Source organism: Electrona antarctica (assembly GCF_951216825.1).
Source record: "Electrona antarctica genome assembly, chromosome: 23".
NCBI lineage: Eukaryota > Metazoa > Chordata > Actinopteri > Myctophiformes > Myctophidae > Electrona > Electrona antarctica.
Window position 1 is genome coordinate 567,198 of NC_136804.1, and position 24,655 is coordinate 591,852.

Genomic DNA, 24,655 nt, shown 5'->3' on the forward strand with positions numbered 1-24,655 from the left:
CACTGTTGTAAGGAGATGTATAGAGCAGATGCAAGGAGTATACAGGAGCTGCATGTCTCTCAGTGCAGTGACATTCTGTGATTATTTTGCCATAATCATATTAAAAATGTATAATTTTCAGCCAAATACAACGAGACTTGGCGTCGGGGGGGGTGCGTCAGCTATAGGTCAGGAGGTGCACACAGCCAATATAGTTTGGGGACCACCGCTGCGTGTAGTGTATACTATCAATAAACGCAGAAAGATATATTTAAAAAAAAGAAAAAGTAAGGCAGTACTTCACAGACACAAATCACAAAAGTTGAAATGATGGCGATACGAGCTTTCTGCCCCTCGACAACAACGACGATGTGTATCATCTTTGAGAAAGCCCCCCCCCCCCCCCCCCCCCCCCCCCCCTCTCAGTTTATCTTTCTCCTTGGATGAAAGGCTTAGCACGCCATCATCATTCTCTCTCACACACTTATATTTTGTTGCGGCGCCAAGCTGTGATTAACCCATTTTGGGCGGGAACCCCTTTTGGTGTTATAGCATTATATGTTATGCTTTAGCTATTGAAAAATAGCAGATCTACAAGCTCATAGCGCGCCACCGAGTGAAATCGAAGAACCACTGACATAGAAACATAGCTTTTTCAGAAAACTGTCAGGAAGTAGAAAACATTTTTTTAGAATCTGATCTCAGGTCAAAATGGATTAATTCCACCCGTGGCGTTAGCTTCCCCCGAAAAAGACGACGACCCCCGGTGAGTGAAATCACCCTCCCGAGCTGTCTCGATGGAAGACACACCCGCCGACACACACACAAACACACACACATGCACGTGTCTGTCACGCAATACTGTGTTTGTAAAACAGTTACGTGTAGAAGATCAATGTTAGCGGTTTGAGCGCGACGCTCGGAACCAAATATAGATCGCTCCATCACTTCACGACAAACGGCTTGTGGGAATTGCTGATGCTAGCGTTAGCGCGGTGGAAACATTTCGTCGCTGACGGGCAGAAACCTCTTAACTCCATATTCTAGCTTTTATTTTTTCCTTTCATTCTGAAATTAACCCATTTAGGCCCGACGTCGAAATAAAAAAAAACTCTGAAAGAATATATATTCAAAGATTTGTGCCGCATTTTTACGATTTTTCAAAAATAGCAGACCTGCAAGCTCGTAGCGCGCCACTCGGTGGCGCGCTATGAGCTTGTAGATCTGCTATTTTTCAATAGCTAAAGCATAACATAATGCTTAGTTAAAACACCAAAAAGGGGTTCCCGCCCAGAATGGGTTTGCCCTACTTGGTCATACTACTACAGCGTCACACAAAAGCATCATAAGTAGTAGATCTACAAGCTCGAAGCAGGCGCAAAGCAGCACATTTTGAGCTTGTAGATCTGCTATACTTTGAATTTGAATCTTGAAAAGTAAGAGTTTTGGATGAGTTGTCCTCCCCGCAGAGTCGATATACTGGAATGGGGCCCACCAGAATAATTAGGAAGGCAAAAAAAATCATTGCAGACAACTCTCATCCTGCACATTACCTCTTCAATCTCCTCCCATCAGGCAGGAGATATAGAAGCATCAAGAGCTCAACATCTCGCTTCAGAGATAACACTTACCTCGTAGCCATTAGACATCTGAACTTGATTCATTAGGCACAGTTGGGCTGATAGATGTATGTATGTAGCAATATGCATATAGCACTTTTAAAAACTGAATGTAACTCCCTATGCTGCTGGTTTTGGTATTGTATTGTCCTTGTTTTTGTATCTATGGTTGTCTGTATATGTTGAGTATGAACCAAGACAAATTCCTATCAACTTGTTGACATGGCAAATAAATTATTGAATCTAGAAGCCCCTAGCATCAGTTTATCCACTTTAACCCTATATATATATATATATGGTACATGATAGGACCACTATTGTGTTATCCTTTTAGCCTAATGCTCTTTCTGTCCCCCCGAAATGGCTATTTTTACAACGAATCTGGCAAAAATCCAACCCCAAAACCCCTAAATCTGACCTCTCACCTGCCTAATCCTATAATCCCAACCTGAATCATGTCCTGGAGTATTTATAAGCCTATAACTCTCCAATCTTGCTAACCTCTCGCGAGGAACCATGGAAATTGTCCTTGCAATGTCTATTTCTCAAATTCTACTATACTTGTGGGGACATTTGGTCCTCAAATTCCAGTACACACACACACACACACACACACACACACGCATGTGTGACGCATATGTACGCACACGCTCGCACGCGCGCACACACACACACACACGTTAGTCCCCTTCTGGCAGCTCTGGTGTCGTGCATGGCACCAAATGGAGACAGATCCACAGGACACTTCCTGTTATCAGACCAACAACGCTCCTGTTTGTGTCGCCGGGTAGAAACCTCATATGTAAAAAGAAAAAAAGAGAACTTTTCCAGGAAAGAGCGCGAAAATGTTCCGCTATTGTGAGAATAGCAGATCTACAAGTTCACAATGTGTCGCTCCGTAACACATTGTGAGCTTGTAGATCAGCGATTGTCACTATTTCCTTTGCTTGACACTCTTGTGTGATGAAGTAGGCCATTGCATGACGAAGAAACTAGGGACAGGCAATTAACCCATTTTGGGCGGGAACCCCTTTTGGTGTTAGCATTATGTTATGCTTTAGCTATTGAAAAATAGCAGATCTACAAGCTCATAGCATGCCACCGAGTGGCGCGCTACGAGCTTGTAGATCTGCTATTTTTGAAAAATCAAAGAACGACTGACATAGAAACATAGCTTTTTCAGAAAACTGTCAGGATTTAGAAGACATTTTTAGAATCTGATCTCAGGTCAAAATGGGTATATGAATATATATTCATATATCCGTTTTAGCAAATATTATACTTTGTAATAATTATGTTGAGAAAATAACACACGAAAATCCTGAAAAAGCCTTTTTGTGATGATGAAGACTGTAGATGTTTTCCGGGGAAGCTTTCAAAGACGTCAACGAGTTGGAACATTAATCCATTGAGACCTGGAACGCATCCATGTCACGTTAGCGTTTAACCACATTAACCATTAACCAATTTTGGGGCGGGAACCCGTTTTGGTGTTTTAAACATTGTTATAATTTAGCTATTGAAAAATAGCAGATCTACAAGCTCATAGCGCGCCACCGAGTGGCGCGCTATGAACTTGTAGATCTGCTATTTTTGAAAAATCGTTAAAATGTGCCTCAAATCTTTCCGAAAATTGTCATGATTTAGAAAACCTTTTTTTTTTATTTCGACGTCAGGCCTGAATGGGTTAATAAAAAATACTACCTCCAAGCTGTTTGTGTTGGGATATGGGCCAACATTTACATTTCAACAACGCTGCATCCCTATAGTTTTGGAATAAAGAAGCACTATTTCAGTGTTTATATGCCTTTTTCAGAATGGGCTACAGTTACTATTATTATTATTTTTAATACAGACTGAGTCGACATTGGTTTATGTCGGTTATCATCAGCCATAACAACACCACTTCATTATTCGCCCATCCCTGGAAAACACATAAACAATGAATGGAGATACAAGGTTTCTACTGGCCAAGTCTGCCAAGATGATCACCCACTTCAGCGTAATAATCAGGATGGTTGCATGATGCGTGTCTGTCTGTCTGTCTGTCTGTCTGTCTGTCTGTCTGTCTGTCTGCCTGCCTGCCTGCCTGCCTGCCTGTCTGTCTGTCTGTCTGTCTGTCTGTCTGTCTGTCTGTCTGTCTGTCTGTCTGTCTGTCTGTCTGCGCGCGTCAGACAAAGACGGCAATTTACAGACATCACCATACATGCCATTGACTGCATCTCCCCTCTTTCTGTCGTCGTTGCGTGCAGGGTTGCACACTGAAGGCAGCTCCATATTACTCTGGATGCTACATTGCTACAATGTTAGCAAACAGCCAGCCAGGAAAGCTAAGCCGAGCACTGAAGCTTATATATATACCCGGTATCCAAACCCGGGTCTCCCTACATCAGCCATTCTCTACCACTGTTCACCGCTCACTTTGAGCAGGTCATCGCTCGCCTCGCTCTCTGACGTATAGGGCAGTATTATGTGTGTCTTAAGTACCAGGTCGTATTACTTAATTTAAGACCTGGAGGCGTGATCAATGCCATTTGGCTATTCTGAGTGGCCAAACAGCATTGACCACGCCTCCAGGTCTTAAGTTAAGTAATAAGACCTGGTACTTAAGACACGAATAATACTGCCCATAGGGCCCTATTATGCGTGTCTTAAGTACCAGGTCTTATGACTTAACTTAAGACCTGGAGGCGTGGTCAATGCTGTTTGGCCACTCAGAATAGCCAAATGGCATTGATCACGCCTCCAGGTCTTAAGTTAAGTAATAAGACCTGGTACTTAAGACATGCATAATAGGGCCCATAGTCTCTCCTCTCCGGCCCACAAACTGCCCTATACGCATATATAGCATCATCAGTCCAGGTCTGGCCTCTATTGGGTTAGGGTTATGCTTTAGCTATTGAAAAATAGCAGATCTACAAGCTCATAGCGCGCCACCGAGTGGCGCGCTACGAGCTTGTAGGTCTGCTATTTTTGAAAAATCGAAGAACGACTGACATAGGAAACATAGCTTTTTCAGAAAACTGTCAGGATGTAGAAGACATCTTTAGAATCTGATCTCAGCTCGCTTCTATTTGCTTTAAAATTGAGATGTATTCGGTATAGCGCATCGAACTTCGAAAATGTGTGACATTTGTGTCATTTGTGATTGTGTACCGCGTCGCTCCCGACATGTTAACGTTTCTTGCTAAAGATAAACGGCGTGAGCTACCCCTAATAACAGCCGATCGTTACGGCGGTGGTCTCCAGGCTGGGAAAACAGGAAATGAACATGGGAAGAAACAGAAGAATCTCCCTGGCAGGGTTTACCTACACTCTGCTGTTAGCGGGGAGGGGGGCTTACTCTCTACTTTCACCAGCAAAGAAGACAATATATATTTAAAGAAAATCACACCCGTGTGAACTGAGTGGTGCAACTCCCCTCTATTGGTTCTCTGTATCGTTCCAATTTGTATCGTTCCAATTTCAGTTCCTATTGGTTCTCTGTATCGTTCCAATTTCTTCTCTGTATCGTTCCAATTTCAGTTCCTATTGGTACTAACACTATCTCTCTCTCTGTTTCTGGCACAACAGTGCCACTTTTTCCCCCTACTGGTACTCTCAGTAGCCTTGTGGTTAGAGTGTCCGCCCTGAGACTGGGAGGTTGGGGTTCGATCCCCGGCCGGGTCATACCAAAGACTCTAAAAATGGGACCCAATGCCTCCCTGCTTGACACTCAGCATCAAGGGTTGGATTGGGGGTAAGTCCCTGCGACATACTAACGTCATGTCCTGGGGGTGTACTTGTACATCAAGCTGCCTCACGCTACAGAAACAGGAGATAGGCTCCTGCCCTATGGGCCTCATGGCTCGGCAAGGCTACTTACTACTGGTACTGGTACTCTAAACATAGTCACATAGGCCCATAGTGACATTGCTGTTTTTGAGTGGTTGCACCACTCAAAAACCTCAGCAATGAGTTAATATAATATAGTAATACAATATATTGGAATCGGTATTGACCTCTATGGCACTGCAAATAACCAGAGGTCATCATTTCAATACGTGCATCTCTACTTTAACCCATTCTGACCTGAGATCAGATTAAGAAAATGTCTTCTACATCCTGACAGTTTTCTGAAAAAGCTATGTTTCTATGTCAGTCGTTCTTCGATTTTTCAAAAATAGCAGACCTACAAGCTCGTAGCGCGCCACTCGGTGGCGCGCTACGAGCTTGTATGGTCTGCTATTTTTCAATAGCTAAAGCATAACATAATGCTAACACCAAAAGGGGTTCCCGCCCAGAATAGGTTAAAATATCTCAACAGTCAGACGGACCCACCATAATATATGGCTGAACTTATACTGTACGTCGCCATAATCCACCCAGAGCTCTGAGGTCTGGGTGGACCGTCCTACACCAAACGATTTGGGTCCATTTGGTTTTGCATTTGTCACAATCTGAGTTACAAATGCATAAATCGCCACTGAGGCTTTTCCCGTGCAGAAACTAAATGAGAGGGTGTGTGTGTGTGTGAGTGTGTGTGTGTGTGTGTGTGAGTGAGTGAGTGAGTGAGTGAGTGAGTGAGTGTGTGTGTGTGTGTGTGTGAGTGTGTGTGTCTGTGTGAGTGTGTGAGTGAGTGTGTGTGTGAGTGTGTGAGTGTGTGTGTGAGTGAGTGAGTGAGTGAGTGTGTCTGTGTGATGTGTCTCCTTATATAGTTGTAACGTAAACACTTGCGGCCAGTCGGGATTGGCCATGAAACCCAGCAGCGGCGTGCAGCTTGCGTGGTGTTTTATTGTCATGTTGTGTGCTGCGGGATCGCTCTCGCTCTTGCCAAAATCTATCATTTATTTATACCTGCATATTGGATTGCGGGAGAGAGAGAGAGAGAGAGAGGCGGCGGCCGTGGCCGAGACCTAGTTTAGAGTGGAACAAATCAACAGAGGTGTTAACCCGTTCTGGGCGGGAACCCCTTTTGGTGTTTTGGTAAATAAATGGTAAATGGTGCATTTATATAGCGCCTTTATCCAAGGCGCTTTACATAGATTGTGCATTACATTCACCCATTCATACACACATTCATACACCGATTGCTGCGGAAGCCATGCAAGGTACCAACCAGCACATCGGGAGCAATTTGGGGTTCAGTGTCTTGCCCAAGGACACTTCGACATGTAGACAGGAGGAGCCGGGATATAATTTAGCTATTGAAAAATAGCAGATCTACAAGCTCATAGCGCGCCACTGGTCGTGAAAATGTGACAGAAACCTGTCAGGACATTTTATAAATTTCGACGTCAGATCTAAATGGGTTAAACACCAGTCTTGTCTCTGCCCACCACAGGCCATTACCAAGGAAGAGAGGCAGCAGCACAGAGGCTTTCATGTATAGAAGTCATTTGGTCTAAAAAATGCTACAATTGGCCCGGGGCTTGGCCTAGCGGTCCGGGCAACCTATAGGCTGCTAATCGCGTTGCGTGGGTTCGACTCCCGATCCCGCCGCCCTTTTCCTGTGTGTCACTCCCTAATAATGTTGCAATTAAAATGACAATGACATGAATAAATAAAAGACAATATGTGTTGAATAGTTTTATATTAGTCATTATATATTTCTAGTGGTTTATTTTTTTTTCCTTTTTCTTATTATTTGTTTCAGTTGTTTGCATTCATTGTGGTATTTATTATAACATATTTTGGACCAATGGACTTCCATAGTTAACCGTTAAACAAACCCTCTAGTCCGAGAGAAGTGGAACGTGAGTAAGTTACAAATGTACTTTGACCACAAGTTTGGTTTCGCTCTACACTGAATCTCTTCGCCTAAAATAGCCAAGCGCATTGTGCTTGTGGATTGGCTATTTTTTATTTACTATTATTATTTTTGTATTTTAGTCAAATGTCCCCCCCACCCCCCCCCCCCCCCAGAATATGGGTGCTGAAGCTCCCCTTCTTTACCCCTGAAAAGCTCCCCTGGCTGTTATTCCCGGAGCCGCCACTAGAGGATGCTACAACCGGCAAAACTATATATGCCGGTTACATTTATTACATTATGTCATGTCTGCTCAGCTGCACGTACGGCGCATGCTTACACATTCTCTCCGTCTTCCTCTCTCTCCCATGTATGTAGCTTTTAATTTCATTCATGCTCATGAAGCTCCTGCCAGTGAAGTTATGGATATTGCAGGGTAATGTGATCACGCCGTGGTTGTAAATCAGTGGCAGGTGGGGGGGGGGGGGGGGGGAGGCCGGCCCACAGCGCACTAGGGCTGCCTTTAGACTTTTGCACATTAACGTAAACAAGCCATTTTTTTAAAAAGGAGCATCCCTTCCCTTGAACATGGTTTCTAAAACGGGCTGTTATTTCAAAACGCTGTACGCAATCTCTTTGGGATATATAGGTTTATATATATATATATATATATATATATATATATATATATATATATATATATATATATATTAGTATAATATAATGAGTAAAGGGTGTCAGAAGTGTTTTAGCTTATAGCTCTGCATCATGTTGCTGTTATTAGCATAGAGACATGTTCTCCGTGAGATTGGATGTCATGGTGGTTCTCTCTCTCTCTCTCTCTCTCTCTCTCTCTTGCAAACGTGAGAAATACATTACGTCTCATACGCTGACCCAGGAGGAACGGAGAAATTAAGACAACTTTTCTCTCCCTTAACCCCCTCGCCGCCGCGTCCCTCCGGTCTGCCGTCTGCCATTTAATTAGCTTCGCGCTGAGCCTGGGTTACAGCGCGGGAAACCTATTAGTTGCTAGCTGTCAGGATCACCCGCGTGTGCACGCGCGCGCCGTACTGGAAGGCGTACTCTGACTTGTACTTGTTGTATTATTTTACTTGAGTAAAGGTTCAAAAGTGTTGTCACTCTACATTGGACGTACCAATGTGTAGAGTACTCAAAGAATCTTAAAAATGTGTCGTAAAACGTTATTTTTTTTGGTAAATACAACTTGTGTCGCAAGTAACGCGGTGGCATCGTGAGCTTGTATAGATAGTAAGTAAAAAAAAGTCAAGTGTGTAATGTATGTTTTAGCAATAATCATTTATAATCATTTATATAGATTATAAATGATTGTGTTGTCACACCTCGACATTGAAATCACCTCCTCAACATTGTACTTAAGTTAACCCATTCTGGGCGGGAACCCCTTTTAGTGTTTTAACTAATCATTATGCAGTTATACTTTAGCTATTGAAAAATAGCAGATCTACAAGCTCGTAACGCGCCACCGAGTGGCGCGCAACGAGCTTGTAGGTCTGCTATTTTTGAAAAATCGTAAAAATGCGGCACAAATCTTTGAATATATATTCTTTCAGAGCGAACGTTTTTAGTTTTTTTTTTCGACGTCAGGCCTGAATGGGGTATAAGTATACAGTAGTTGAGTAAATGTCAGTTTTTGCCTTCCACTACCACTGGCGCACGTACAGTACGGCCCCCGCGCACATCCGTCAGTGAGCCGCGCTCTGGCGGACCGCCTACCCACACGGGGCGGGGGCCTATATGTGCGGGCACAGCGCCCATCTAGTTTCATTTCCTGCCAGCAAAGCAGTTTGAGGCGAGCTAGCTCCCCAGAGGGGTACCCACCCACCCCTATGCGGCCCACCCCTTCCACATGTGGGCACTCCCTGCCAAGTCCAGCGTGCTGCATCTGGGGACACTATGGGGAACATATACAGTCCCTCCACCAGTGTTGATTTTGACAGCAAACGTTGATTTAGCTTTAGTCATATGTGACCCCTTCCAGTATTTTCACCCACAAGTCTGCTCTAATGAAACTCCACTTTTCGTTTTTGGCCACATTAAACTCAATGGTCGCCAAGGACTTATTTAACTTCTTTTTCATGATGTCCTGGAGCGCCAAGGACGCGTTTTTTTTTTTTTTTTAGACTTTTTTTTTTGAAAAAAATAAAAATATCTAAAATGAAAAAAGATATATATGGTGGCGGTCTGGGACTTTTGGCACCCCCTGGTGGCGGTGAATGAGTTAACACAGTTGGAATGTTAAAGAATGTTTTTATTCCATCAGAAAGTCGTTTTAGTGTCATTAAGTCGTTGTCTCTGTATTTACAGTTTATTTGCGCATTTTGGGGGTGTGAACATTCCTGCACGTATTTACATAGAGTCGTTTCGATTGGCTCTATCTTTGTTCTCCAGATCAAGCCGCCCAGATTAGTTGCAGTGTTTCTGTGACACAATATTAAACACAACAACATCATTATTGTTAACTTGATATGATGCTGTTGGATCTTGTAATAAAAGTATAAATTACTGAAAACTGAAAAATGACCATGCCCCCCTTGTTTATCAAACCACTGGACTCGGTCACATATTTTAGTCATCTGAAATGTTTTAGTACTGCATTAGTGCAGTGTTAGTTATCATACGATTTTAGTCGACTAACTCTACAGTTGATTTGGTCGACTGCCTGATTTTACACTTGGTTGCATGCTGAAAATAGCCAAACCGACACCACGCGTGAGCTTGTAGATCTGCTATTTTCAGACACCTGAGCGCAACCATACATACATAAACTGGCCGGTGTTTCTGTTTTACTGGATCTCTTCTCCACTATATTCCCTCCCTAACATTTTAGCACAGTTTGTATTTGTGGACGGAATTGTCAATATTCTTAGTCTTAGTCATCATGGCTTGGTTTTGATTTGGTTTGCCTCGGCTTAACCCATTCAGGCCTGACGTCGAAATTAAAAAAAAAAAGTTTTCTAAATCATGACAATTTTCGGAAAGATTTGAGGCACATTTTAACGATTTTTCAAAAATAGCAGACCTTCAAGCTCATAGCGCGCCACTCGGTGGCGCGCTATGAGCTTGTAGATCTGCTATTTTTCAATAGCTAAATTATAACAATGTTTAAAACACCAAAAGGGGTTCCCGCCCCAAAATGGGTTAATGGTTAATGTGGTTAAACGCTAACGTGACATGGATGCGTTCCAGGTCTCAATGGATTAAAGACCAAATCAACGATTCAACACTGTCCTTCACACACATCCCTCCAGCATGCCATCGCTGTCGGGTGGAAACGTCGTACAGGCCGCTTTGTGAACAGTTTTTGTTTATTTTCAGGAAATGGAGAGGAAAATGAAAACCTGTGTTCCAACGGATCTATAATGTTGTTATTTAAGTCACAAGCTATGGTTAATATTTTCAAGAAGAGCCAAAATAGCAGATGTGAGCTTTATGTAGTGAGCTTATGTGAGCTTCTAGATCTGCTATTTTTGAGTGGTGCAACCACTCCAAGGAACAGCAATGTCCGAGTTAACCTATGTTTGTGTGTGACTATGTATGTCCGTGTTAACCTATGTTTGTGTGTGACACATGTGTGACTCATGAGTACCAGTAGGGGCGCTGTCGTGCCAGAAACAGAGAGAGAGAGATAGTGCTGCACTGTTGCCTGCTAATGCGAGAGAGAGAGAGAGGGGGGTGGAAGGGGGGGAGTTGCACCACTCAGTTCACACGAGTGAAAATAATGTATTTTTTTTTAAATTGGATTCAATCGACTATAGTTCACTGTTGCAGCCTATTGATTGATCAATAGACTCACTAGACCGTGTGGAATCTGCATCACAACGCATAGGCTACGATGTAGTCACAACATGCAGAACACTCTCGGTTTAAGTCCCACTGCTCCCCAGATGGCTTTGATCTCATATTCAGTTTGTAGTGCCATTCATACTCCACTGGTTTAATGCCGTGCATGTTTTTTTTTTCTTCAAATATAACAAATGAACAACCCTCCATTAATCCATTGAGACCTGGAACACATCCATGTCACGTTAGCGTTTAACCACATTAACCATTAACCTATTTTGGGGCGGGAACCCCTTTTGGTGTTTTAAACATTGTTATAATTTAGCTATTGAAAAATAGCAGATCTACAAGCTCATAGCGCGCCACCGAGTGGCGCGCTATGAACTTGTAGGTCTGCTATTTTTGAAAAATCGTTAAAATGTGCCTCAAATCTTTCCGAAAATTGTCATGATTTAGAAAACTTTTTTTTTTTATTTCGACGTCAGGCCTGAATGGGTTAAGTCCACAACTCTGAATAAATATGTCACCCAGCCAGGACGCTATGACCTATATGGTTAAACATTGACCGTAATTATGTAGATCTGTTTGACCTTGATGGAGGTTTGCCGGTTTAGTGCAATCACTAAAATTATGAGACAACGGGAGCCCTATAGGCACAGAGTTATAAAATCACTTTCTTATCCATTCTCTTATTGGGTTGAAACAATTGCAGTCAGTGTTGATTTCGTCGACTTAAAAGTATATGGCGGAAAATGCCACGATGACTGATAGAGGGTATGCGCATGCTTAAAGTGAATGGCACATCGAGTGGCACATCGAGTGGCAAAGCAACATGCAAAGTGAGTTTAACATTGTTTAACGTTGTTTAATGCAATCAGATAGGACTTTTCTGTTTGGATGCATGGGTTGTCAACGCCAGCAAGTCGTTTTTTTGCTAGTCAGTAGGCGTTTCTGCACAACTTCCGGGTTTGATGATGATGTCACGCGCATACCCTCTATTTAGACAATTTCGTCAGAAACTAGACTAACATTAGGAGAAGAGCTCCGGTAGAACTAAAAGACAATACAAGTCATTTTATGTTTGGTTGTGCTCGGATGTTGCGCTCTGAAAATAGCAGATCTATAAGCTCACAGCGCGCGTTGCAATGTGACGCCCCCCCCAAATAGCCGATCTACAAGCTCACAACGCGCCGTGGAGGTGATGCGCTGTGAGCATGCATGTAGATTTCCTATTTCCGTTGCACGATACCGCCGCACGGCACAGCAAAGCATAAATCTGGGTTTACACTGAAGTCTATACCTTCTACTGAGCTTTACCGTATGCTAAATGAAAATAACGCCATCTACCGCACGTACTGTAACGCTGTCGTACGACAAAGTCTAAATCAGGCTTTTTGTTCGACAGGTTAAGAAGACATTGGAAAGTGGCGGGATGGAGAGTAATAAAATGGTGGAGGCTAGGAGTTGAAGCACAGTTCAAATCTCAAAAGGTTTCAACAGGGTTCCCCCTCCCCTGCACTTGTTTCTCTGATTCCGTTTTTTTCCCCTGTACTCAGCGATTTGCTAATAGAACTGCAAACGTCATATTTTTACTCCACTACAATTATTTGGAAACTTTAGTCACTATAGTTGCTAGTTGATTTTGATTAACCCATTTTGACCTGAGATCAGATTCTAAAAATGTCCTGACAGTTTTCTGAAAAAGCTATGTTTCTATGTCAGTCGTTTTTTCAAAAATAGCAGACCTACAAGCTCGTAGCGCGCCACTCGGTGGCGCGCTACGAGCTTGTAGATCTGCTATTTTTCAATAGCTAAAGCATAACATCATGCTAACACCAAAAGGGGTTCCCGCCCAAAACAAAACACCTCTTCAGACCTACGTATAGGCTATACTATTTGAAATAGCCGACCTACAAGCTCAGAATGTGTTGGGTTGCGACGCGCATTGAGCTTGTAAATCTGCTATTTCCAAAAGATTTGTATACATTTGAGAATGTGTGAAATGGGATCTTCTGCATAATGGGTATACTTTAACTTAACTGTACTTTAAGTACATTGTGATGTCGATACTTTTTTTACTCAAGTAAATTCAGAATACAGAGTAGAAGTACTAAGTACTCAAGTACTGTACTTAAGTACAATTTTGAGGTATTTATTTTGTACCCATGAGTAATTCCAATTTGCAATACTGCAATACTTCTACTCCACTACATCTCGGAGACAAATATTGTACTTTTTCTCAATTACTTGAAAACTTTAGTTAATAGTTACTTTGTAGATTTTGATAATTTTTTACAAAACATAAATTAACCATTTCAACAAGCTCACGACGCATCGTGAGCTTGTAGATCTTCTATTTCCAAAAGATTTTTAGACATTTGACATTTTGAATTTCTGCATAGTTTGACGTCAATACTTATGTCCTTTTACTCAAGTACATTTTGAATTCCAGACTTTTACTTGTAACAGAGTATTTCTATATTGCAGTATTGATACATTTTACTTAAGTAAAAAAAAAAAAACATTTGAGTACGTTCGCCACCACTGCAGTTTGGTGTGCAGCCTGTATATGTGGGCTGGTCCTGGTTGGGCGGTGCTGGATCTTAACCATGAAACCCATGAGGAGAGAGCTACACCGGTTGCCAGGCCACGGCCTGGCCAGGCATGCAGCCCTGCTGCTTCCACAAGAGAGACAGAGAGACAGAGAGAGAGAGAGAGCCTCATTGAGAGGCAAAACAGAGCCCGGGGGCCCCCCCACAAACAGCCTGTGCCACTTGTAAAAGGCAAAGCGGAGTTCACTCGCGGGGAAGAGAAAAGAAAACGCTCTGAAACAATGTGGCCATAATGTGCGCACCCATGCGACGCCGCAATCCAATTACAGCTCATTATCGATCCCCAAATTAGTGGCCAGGTGGACTGAAGGACCTGTATAGCCTCCCCCCCCCCCCCCCACCCCACACACACTACCCCCAATCCCCCTCCTTCCTCCTATCTCTCTCCTCACTAGAGAAGGGCGGCCGCTATGAGAAAAAGCATCTTTGATTTCCTTTTCTTTTTTTTCCTTTTCTTTTTTTTTTAATCAAAACCGATATTCAGAACCAATAACTGCAGTTAATCTCGCTGCCATGACCATGTAGGTCAATCGAATAATCGAGACGCAGGTTTTTTATTTCATTTCTTACTCGTCAATAATCGTGGCTAAATCGATCCGTCTGATCAACCACTTAACCCCCCGTGTTATACTTTGTTATACAATGGTGGTGTACAAAAAGAAAAAAAAATACATTCATTAATCGTTATCGAGGCTCGAAGTTTGAAATGGTGACGATGATTTGAATCACCTGGCCCCGGAAACCTATAGCGAGCATTATGTTATGCTTTAGCTATTGAAAAATAGCAGATCTACAAGCTCATAGCGCGCCACCGAGTGGCGCGCTACGAGCTTGTAGGTCTGCTATTTTTGAAAAATCGTGAAAATGTGGCACAAATCTTTGAATATATTATTTTAATTAATATATTGGCTTCTGGGGGGGTCCCTGGAACTACATATTGGAAATGGTGACGATGATTTGAATCACCTGGCCCCGGAAACCTATAGCAAGCGCCTTGATTGGTTGTGATTGTTAGTCAGGGGGAGAACAACAACATAGTGCAGGAGACCTTGGGGGTCTTGTTGTTTTGTATAGTTTTATTGCTCAGCAGCAAAGCAGCTGGGCGAGAGAGAGAGCATCCTCACTCTCTCTCCCCCAAACAATACCGCTATGAAGGGCAGTAAAACAATCCCTATATGACCCCCCCCCCCCCCCCCCCCCCCCCCCCACACACTCACACTCTCTCTCTCTCTCTCTCTCTCTCTCCTGACAGCTGATAACAGAAGGGGGGGGGGGGGGGGGGTGGTTGAGTGTGGAGAGGAAAGGATGAGAGAGACAGAGCTGGGGTGTGCGTGTGCGGGTGCGTGTGCGTATGCGTGTGTGTGTGCGTGTGTGCGTGCGCGCCTGCGTGCGTGTGAGAGCGTGTGCGTGATTCAGTCCAGATGACGTGGAAAGGAGTTGAGAGCGAGCCCTGTGCTTCTCTCCAAAGTGACACATTGATGAAACATGGCAGCTTTATCGCACGCCACGTCTGTTTCTCCCGTTTCTACCCCGCACTGGCCCCCCGGACCTGTTCTCCATTCCAACCAGGGAGGGAGGGAGGGAGGGAGGGAGGGAGGGAGCGAGGGAGGGAGGGAAGGAGGGAAGGAGGGAGGGAGGGAGGGAGGGTGGGAGCGAGGATGGATGGGGAACAACTTGCTGCAGTGCAGAAGCGAGCAGTGGTGGAGACACTGGGGAGTGACTAAGTACATGTGCTCAAGTACTGTACTTGAGTACATTTTTGAGGTATTTGTACTTTACTTGAGTATTTCCAATACTTTTTTACTTCTGGTCCACTATACATCTCGGAGGCAAAATAATATACTTTTACTCCGCTACAATTGAAAACTTAATTTATGAGTTACTTTGTGACAAACGGGTTTTTGTTTTTATTTTTTTGAAATTAACATATCCCAACGTTTGTTGGAATATGTTCATCGCAATTTTCAGTGACAATTAAACACCAACTTGTAGGGCGACTGTGGCTTGTAGGGCGACTGTGGCTCAGGAGGTAGAGCAGGTCGTCCAATGATCCATGGGTCGGCGGTTCGAATCCCGGCTCCTCCTGTCTACATGTCGAAGTGTCCTTGGGCAAGACACTGAACCCCAAATTGCTCCCGATGTGCTGGTTGGTACCTTGCATGGCTTCCGCCGCAATCGGTGTATGAATGGGTGAATGTAATGCACAATCTATGTAAAGCGCCTTGGATAAAGGCGCTATATAAATGCACCATTTACCATTTTACCATTTTAGGTCTGCTATTTTTTTTAAATCGAAGAACCACTGACATAGAAACATAGCTTTTTCAGAAAACTGTCAGGATGTAGAAGACATTGTTAGAATCTGATCTCAGGTCAAAATGGGATATATTGGTGTAGTAGTAGTTCTTATGGAGAAAGTGCAGCTTGGACAGACAGACAGACAGACAGACAGACAGACAGACAGACACAGAGAGAGAGTCAGCCCTGCAGGCCATCGGTGCAAGGCTCTCCTCTCTCTCCGAGGGGGCCCCACGCAATTACTGTAATAGTGTGCAGGCTTGCCTGGGCCGAGCGCGAAGAAGGCCTAATCCAGCCGCGCGCTGATGGAGGAGATGGTGCTGAATACAGAGCAGAGGAGAGCCATGCAGGAGGCAGGAGAGTCGGTCACGGCCGTCGGCCAGAAACCTTGTATCGGTTTTTTGTCTTTTTATTTTGAGTTTGTCTTGTTAAAAAAAAAAAAAAAAGGAAATCATGACTTTGTAATTCATTGTTTTGAATAATGATGATGTCTGCATTATCAATAAATAAACCTTAAAAAAAAAAAAAAAAAAACCTTGTATCGCTATGTTTTGACTTTCGGGGGGTGGGGGTTGGGGGGGGGTGGGGAAAATGAATCCCCTGCTTTGTTGTACATCACGCAAAAGTATAGCACAAAAAAAAAGTAGCTCAATACAAGCTATACTGTATGAGCTTGTAGATCGACGTTTTCGTCAATTTTCCAAAAGGTTTTCACCATTTTTGGAAGATTTCCGTCCACAATGACATGCCCAAAAGAATTTGAAAGTGGTTTGGTGTGTCTGTGTTTTATAAAAAGTATTAACAAGAACTCGTTGACTAAATACTAGTACAATTGGGCCCACTGAAACACAGGCTCTTTTTTTCCCCCAGAATGACAGCAAAGTCATTCTGTGTTTTAATATATTTAACCACTTTAACCCATTCTGGGCGGGAACCCCTTTTGGTGTTTTAACTCTATTGAAAAATAGCAGATCTACAAGCTCATAGCGCGCCACCGAGTGGCGCGCTACGAGCTTGTAGGTCTGCTATTTTTGAAAAATCGTGAAAATGCGGCACAAATATTTGAATATATATTCTTTCAGAAGACTTTTTTGACGTCAGGGGGGGGGGGGGACATACAAGGTTTCCACCCGGCCTGGATTCTCAACCGAGGGGACCGAGTATAGCGCAATAATGAAACCGGCCTCGTAACTGTGATGAATGGAGCGTCGCGGGCCCACCGAGTGGAGACGAGAGACAATGTGATTATTGCTCTGGCTGTTGTTGAGAGGAATGAGAGGAAAGGAGGGCTAATGAAGTCCTTACTGAATACCGCACTTTCACGCTCATTATACGAAGCATGCAGCCGCTTCCGCCAATGCCACGTATGTGAATCGTATACGTACAACACAGTGTTGATTTTGACGGCAAATTTAAATTTTCACAGTCCTTTTAATAAAATTCCATTCCATGTTGTTTTTTTTGTTTTGTTTTTTTGTTTTTTTATTTGAGTCATCTGAAATGTTGTAGTGTTAGTCTGGTTTTAGTCGACTACATTTTGTCAGATTTTTAGTCGACTAAATCTACAGTTGATTTAGTTGACTAAAATTAATTTTGGCTTGCCTTGATGGCGTCGTAATGCCCGATTTTACACTTGGTTGCATGCTGAAAAAAAAGCTGATCTACCAGCTGACTGTGACGCGTTAATTGTCATGTGGAGATCTAGTTTAACAATAAGTTATACACGTACAGTACGCACTCAGTACTACTAGTAGTAGTGGTGGTGGTAACTCAGAACTGCCAGTAAGGGCTAGCTGTGTGTGTCTGTCTGTCTGTCTGTCTGTCTGTCTGTCTGTCTGTCTGTCTCTGTGTCTCTCTCTGTCTGTCTCTCTCTGTCTGTCTCTCTCTGTCTGTCTGTCTGTGTCTCTCTCTGTCTCTCTCTGTCTCTATCTGTCTGTGTCTCTCTCTGTCTCTCTGTCTCTGTCTGTCTGTGTCTCTCTCTATCTGTCTGTGTCTCTCTCTGTCTCTCTTTCAGGGCTGGACTAAGACAAAAAATTCGGCCCGGACATTTTCGCGTAAGTTTGGCCCAGACCGGCCCACCACAACCATACCACCCCCCCCCCCACCGCCAAACAAACAAGCCCTGTAATGCCACAACTATTACTGAACAACATCCCTCCATGTTCTGGATTCTGTAGCCTTCAGTAAAAACATTAATGAGAACGACACGATCCACACACAGCCCCTATAAATAGCTTAGCCTATACACTACTCACAAACAAACAAAGTGTTATTATAAGGACGATGCTGGCTAAAGCACATCGTGGCACTGGCAGCAAGCTACCCTACTAGTATGGGGTGATTAGATCACATTTATGCTGGAGATGATGGACCTGTTGTATAAACCTGGACATAAAAAGTAGAGGACTATTATGAATGGGGTTAAGTGTGAACATGATTACATGCGAAAATGAGTCGCATGCAATCAAACTATGGCTAGTTTGCTAAAGTGTAGAAAACAAGGTTAGGCTATTTTGATCTGTGAATGTACAGTATCTGTTTTAATAGTATCTGTATAGGCTATTATGAGGATGGCATAACAGTAAATGAAGAACTGTAGCATATATACAGTACATACTGTGTGTATGCAAATAAGTTGTTTTATTTTAACAGCAAAGTCATTCTGTGTTTTAATATATTTAACCACTTTAACCCTTCATTGTCCTGCGGTTTGGGGGATGTCATTACTGGCAGAAATGTTCGTTAGTTGCAAAAAAATAGCATAGATCTACAAAGTGTGCGTGCGTGCGACCGTGCGTGTGCTCTAGCCGTCGTGCACTGCAGCTGAGGGAGGAGGGGGTCATGGTATACACATCGTACTGTCACTAGGAGGGAGGAGGGGGTCATGGTACACACATCGTACTGTCACTAGGAGGGAGGAGGGGGTCATGGTACACACATCGTACTGTCACTAGGAGGGAGGAGGGGGTCATGGTACACACATCGTACTGTCACTAGGAGGGAGGAGGGGGTCATGGTATACACATCGTACTGTCACTAGGAGGGAGGAGGGGGTCATGGTATACACATCGTACTGTACAGCGGAGGGAGGGAGGGGGTCATGGTATACACATCGTACTGTACAGCGGAGGGAGGAGGGGGTCATGGTATACACATCGTACTGTACAGCGGAGGGAGGGAGGGGGTCATGGTATACACATCGTACTGTCAGTAATATACCTAGGAGGGAGGAGGGGGTCATGGTATACACATCGTACTGTCAGTAATATACCTAGGAGGGAGGAGGGGGTCATGGTATACACATCGTACTGTACAGCGGAGGGAGGAGGGGGTCATGGTATACACATCGTACTGTCAGTAATATACCTAGGAGGGAGGAGGGGGTCATGGTATACACATCGTACTGTACAGCGGAGGGAGGAGGGGGTCATGGTATACACATCGTACTGTCAGTAACATACCTGGGAGTTGTGCAGTTCCGCTGCTCTCCGGCTCAGGGTTTGGTGAACGCCCGCCGTTACCACTCTGCTGCCGGCCGTCTGGAGGTTGACGGGGGAGGCCTCGGAGCTCGCCGCCGCCGCCTTTTGTCCGTTAATGTGTGCCGTCACCATGGAAACCTTGGGAGCCTTGGCCGGCACCACGGAGATGGCGATGCTCTGGCCGCCGCCGCCGGGTGCTTTGATGAGGGAGAGGGGCTTGTTGGGCGGCCCGACGGCACACGATCTGACTGCCAGCTTCTGTTAGAGAGGGGGGGAGGGGGGAGGGGGGTTCGTTAGACCAACTTTTTCATGTCAAGGACCCCCGAATCGACATTGATTAGCCCGCGGACCCCCATGTGAAAAGTTATGCCAGGGACCATGAAAAGGGGCTCTAGCAGTGATTCTTCCATTTTAATTTAAAGGACCCTCAGTTTGACATGCATTAGGCTACGGACCCCCCATTTAATGGCATTTCTATCTCTGCGGGACCTCAATTTCTATTGTAAAATCACTTTTAATTGTACAAATGGAACCAAATGGACCAATATTGTTTCCATTTGGTCCATTTGGTTTCATTTGTACACTCTCACATATAGTTACAAACCCATAAGGGTCCATTTGGTTCCTAGCTATCATTTAGCTAGGGACCCCCTGGAACTCCATCAAGTACCAGTACCAGTACCCTGGACCCCACTTTGAGAACCAATGTGTTAGACTAATATACAGGGTTTCATTTAGGCCCCCCCCATCCCCCCCCCCCCCCGAATTATGTAGAGAGAAACAACAACAACGCTTGGCACCAGTTAGTTGAAAAGTGGGCTATGTCCACAGACACAGACTGCTTGGTGTGTGTGTGTGTGTGTGTGTGTGTGTGTGTGTGTGTGTGTGCGTGTGCGTGTGTGTGTGCGTGTGCGTGTGCGCGTGCGTGCGCGCGTGCGTACGCGTGCGTGCGCGCCCTGTGCCAGACACTTCCTCTGCAGTGTTACCAGTTTTTGCGAGAGAAATATTAAAGCAGCGAGGTCGGTCTACAATATGATCTTCAAAACGTTTTGCAGGTGAAAAATGTTGAATATTTTTGAAACATTGTACAAATACATTTGGGGGCCCTTAATGCCGTGACTTGAAAATGCTTGCGAGCCACTAGTTTAACCCATTCTGACCTGAGATCAGATTCTAAAAATGTCTTCTACATCCTGACAGTTTTCTGAAAAAGCTATGTTTCTATGTCAGTGGTTCTTCGATTTTTCAAATCAATAGCTAAAGCAATAGCTAAAGCAATAGCTAAAGCATAGCTAAAGCATAGCTAAAGCATAACACAATGCTAACACGAAAAGGGGATCCCGCCCAGAATGGGTTAAAACACATTTAGGAAGGAAGCCCCAAATATGAAACTGCACTCCAGCAAGCCCAGAAAACCACAACCCCTCAACTACCAATATTTACAAGCAACTTTACAGAAAAGGAAATCACACCCGTGTGAAGTGAGGGGCACTCTTCTTATCATCATCATACATCATCACATTCCGGCCAATCACAATTGGCGTCATGCACTTTTCTGTCCTCAACCTTTTATCCTCAATACGTACGTTGCTCAACCAATCACGTCATCGCTATATGGGGTGCTCAGCCAATCAAATCATCGCTATGGCGTACACACAAACACACAAAGCTGGGCATAGGAGGGGCTAGCATGCACCTCTCAAAAACAAGTTTTATTAAACAAGGTCAGACAGCGAGCTCAGAAATGGCAACACTTCTTCTGCTCTCTCTCTGTCTCTGTCTCTCTCTCAGCCCCACCCCCAGTCTTACAAAAATCACACACACACACACACACACACACACACACACACACACACACACACACACACACACACACACACACACACACACACATACAGAGAGAGAAAGAAACATCATCTTTCAAAGAAGAGATAAGTACATCTCGCGTTCACCCCCTTCGCTCAACTGAAAGAGGAGGCACTCTAAATATTTTATATTCCATAGCGCTGTCCCCCTTTTTTTATCATTATTATTTCTCTCTTTTATCTATTCTATAAGAGTATGGTTGGGATTTGAAGGGAGAGAGAAAGAGGGTGGACGTGCGTTTGAGAAGAGAAGGGTGGAAGCAGGCGGGGGGGGGGGGGGGGGGTTAGTGATGTAGTGGGGTGGTGATGTGATAAAGATGGAGTGGGGGGGGGGGGGGTGTTCTTTCTCTGTGCTGTAGTCATGGTAAAAAAGGGGAATCTGTTTGTGCAACTGCCCCACAGTCTGTGGAAGACTTTTGTTTGTTTGTTTGTTTGTTTGTTTTCCGGCGATGTGACACATTGTGAGCTTAACCCATTCTGGGCGGGAACCCCCCTTTTGGTGCATCATGTTATGCTTTAGCTATCGAATAATAGCAGATCTACAAGCTCGTAGCACGGCACCGAGTGCCGCGCTATGAGCTTGTAGGTCTGCTATTTTTGAAAAATCTTGATTTGAATATATGTCCCATCAGAGCAAACGCTTTTAACTCAAATCTTTGCTTCTGGGGAGGTCACTGGAACAACATATTTTCAGATGGGGGGGTCGGCGGCCAAATACATATATTTTTGGAGTTCTTGACATGAAATATTGAGCACCACTGATATAGAAATATAGGTTTTTCAGGTTAATCCGTGCAGAGCGGAGGTGCATAAAGAAAAAAAGCCCTGCCTTCCAATTCCATCTATTATAGGCTATATCCACATGTAGCTTTTAGCAAAAACTTTGTGTTGTTGTGGTGGTGGTTGTTGTTGTCGAAGGGGTACCGGTCCAGCGCTGCCCCTCAATCTTGGGCCGGGACTACAAAGTGCAGAGGAGGACAGCAGGGGGGCCAATTCAGGGATTCATTTAAAAAAGAAATGGGGTGGGTGGGTAGGGGAGGAGGGGGTGGGGGGGGCTTTCTGCTGCCTGAAAGGCCGAATTCCTAATCAGGTAGCCTCCGCTGCCCACTCCCCCCAACCACCACCACCCCTCCTGCCAAACTCCTGGCCTCTGTTTCACGGGGGGTGGGGGGGGGTGTATGTATGGGACCAAGAGAGGGAATAGGAGCATCTGTAATAGGTCTCGCACAGTCAGTGATGGAAAGTAACTAAGTACATTTACTTAACCCATTCAGGCCTGACCTCGAAATTAAAAAAAAATCTTCTAAATCCTTTTCTGAAATAAATATTTTCACGATTTTTCAAAAATAGCAGACCTACAAGCTCATATAGCAGACCTACAAGCTCATAGCGCGCCACCGAGTGGCGCGCTATGAGCTTGTAGATCTGCTATTTTTCAATAGCTAAATTATAACATAATGTTTAAAACACCAAAAGGGGTTCCCGCCCCAAAATGGGTTAAGAACTGTACTTAACTAACATTTCTAAGTATTGCTACTTTACTTGAGTGTTTCTAATTCCCAATTCTGTTACTTCTACTTCACTACATTTTGGATCCAAATATTGAACTTTTACTCCACTATACAATTATTTTGAAAACTTTAGTTAGGCAGTTACTTTGTAGAAATGGATTATTATATTCCAAAACATAGGCCTACATTAACCACTTCAGCCCTATATATATATATATATATATATATATATATATGATATATAGGCTACATTTCGGCCATTTGAAATGAGCAGATCTACAAACTCACAATGCGACACATTGTGAGCTTGTAGATTTTCAAAAGATTGTTATAAATTTGAAAACTTGAAATGAGACATTCTGCACACTGAGTACTTTCCACTTTTGGTACTTTAAGTACATTTTGATGCCAATACTTTTGTACTTTTACTCAGTTACATTTTGAATTCCAGACTTGTACTTGTAGCGGAGTAGTTCTACATAGCTGCATTGATATATATTTTTGTAAGATATATTTTTGGCTTGATTGATAGTAGACTGACAGGAAATAGGGAGAGAAGGGGGGGAAGACACGCGGCAAAGGCCTTCGGGATTGGGAGTCGAACCCGCGGCACGCCGTCAGGCTGGCTCAGCAGCCTATTGGTGCCCAGGCGGTTGAGCTAACCGCCCGAGGCCAGCAGTATTTACTTTTACGTAAGTAAAACAATAGTAGTACTTTTTCCACCACTGCATGCGCGCGGTGGTGTGTGTGTTACGGCGCAAATAGCCAACCTACAAGCCCACCCACGCCATGAGCTTTTAGGTCGGCTGCTTGAACGAGTACGAATCAGGCTAAAGATAGACAGACAGATGTGGGGATGTGTGTGGGGGGGGGGGGGGGGGGGGGGGGGGGTTGGACAGCCAGGGGTTCGGTACTGAGCAAAATGGGAGGGAGGAAGGGGTTTCCGTGGAAACTAAATTCTCGCTTTTGTGTCCAAATCCACTCTAATCAGCATGTCGAACAAGATGGGGAAACGTTTCAGAGTCGCACCGGGGTGCTCCGCTTTCATTCTCTCCATCTCTGTTTCTGCCCACTACCATCCCTTGCTATCCCCCCCCTCCCTCCCCCCCTCTCTCTCTGTGGCTCTAGCTGGCTCCACAGAAAATAACAGAAAAGTTCCAAAAATAGACGCGGTGCGCCGTCAGCTCCATAGACATTGATACACAAGCTAAATATGTTTCTTCTCACCGTTGTCGATTAAGAAATTACCACCTTTTGTCCTACGTTTTTCTTCAGAGCATTTTGTCTGTGAATAACACCGATTCGTATAATCACAGCAGCAGCTTAAGCTGTAATTTTCTCGTACAACGGGCAGGACAAAACAAGAACATTCTACAACCTCACTTATACACAAGCTGTGAATGAACCTAGCGGGCCGAAGTCTATGAAACCCGGATACATGGTTTCCTATTACACAGTTGTAAAGTATACTGTAGGTGGCTCAGGAGGTAGAGCGGTCGCTACAGGGAATCTGAAGCCTGCAGGTTTGATCCCCGCAGGCTCCCCCTTGGTTAGTGTCGAGGTGTCCTTGAGCAAGACTCTGAAGCCCTAACCGCTCCCTCCCGGTGAGCAGGTCGGTGCCTTGCATGGCTGCCCTATCTGTCTGTGTGTGAAGGAAATGCATGTTGTGAAGCGCTTTGGATAAAAAGGCCATTTACCATTTGTATGCTTTCAGAGTTAAAAGTAACATCGAGCACTTTGCT

General features: G+C 44.2%; 1 protein-coding gene across 1 annotated transcript in view; it reads right to left on the minus strand.

Moving 5' to 3' along the window:
• The window catches only part of phf21b (PHD finger protein 21B), a gene marked incomplete at both ends in the record, with an annotated part of 136,767 nt that overhangs the window by 48,610 nt on the left and 63,502 nt on the right, over nucleotides 1–24,655 (minus strand). The window contains one exon of the mRNA XM_079494156.1: nucleotides 19,520–19,795. Coding sequence (XP_079350282.1) covers nucleotides 19,520–19,795 — 276 coding nt within the window. The remainder of the gene's footprint in view (nucleotides 1–19,519; nucleotides 19,796–24,655) is intronic.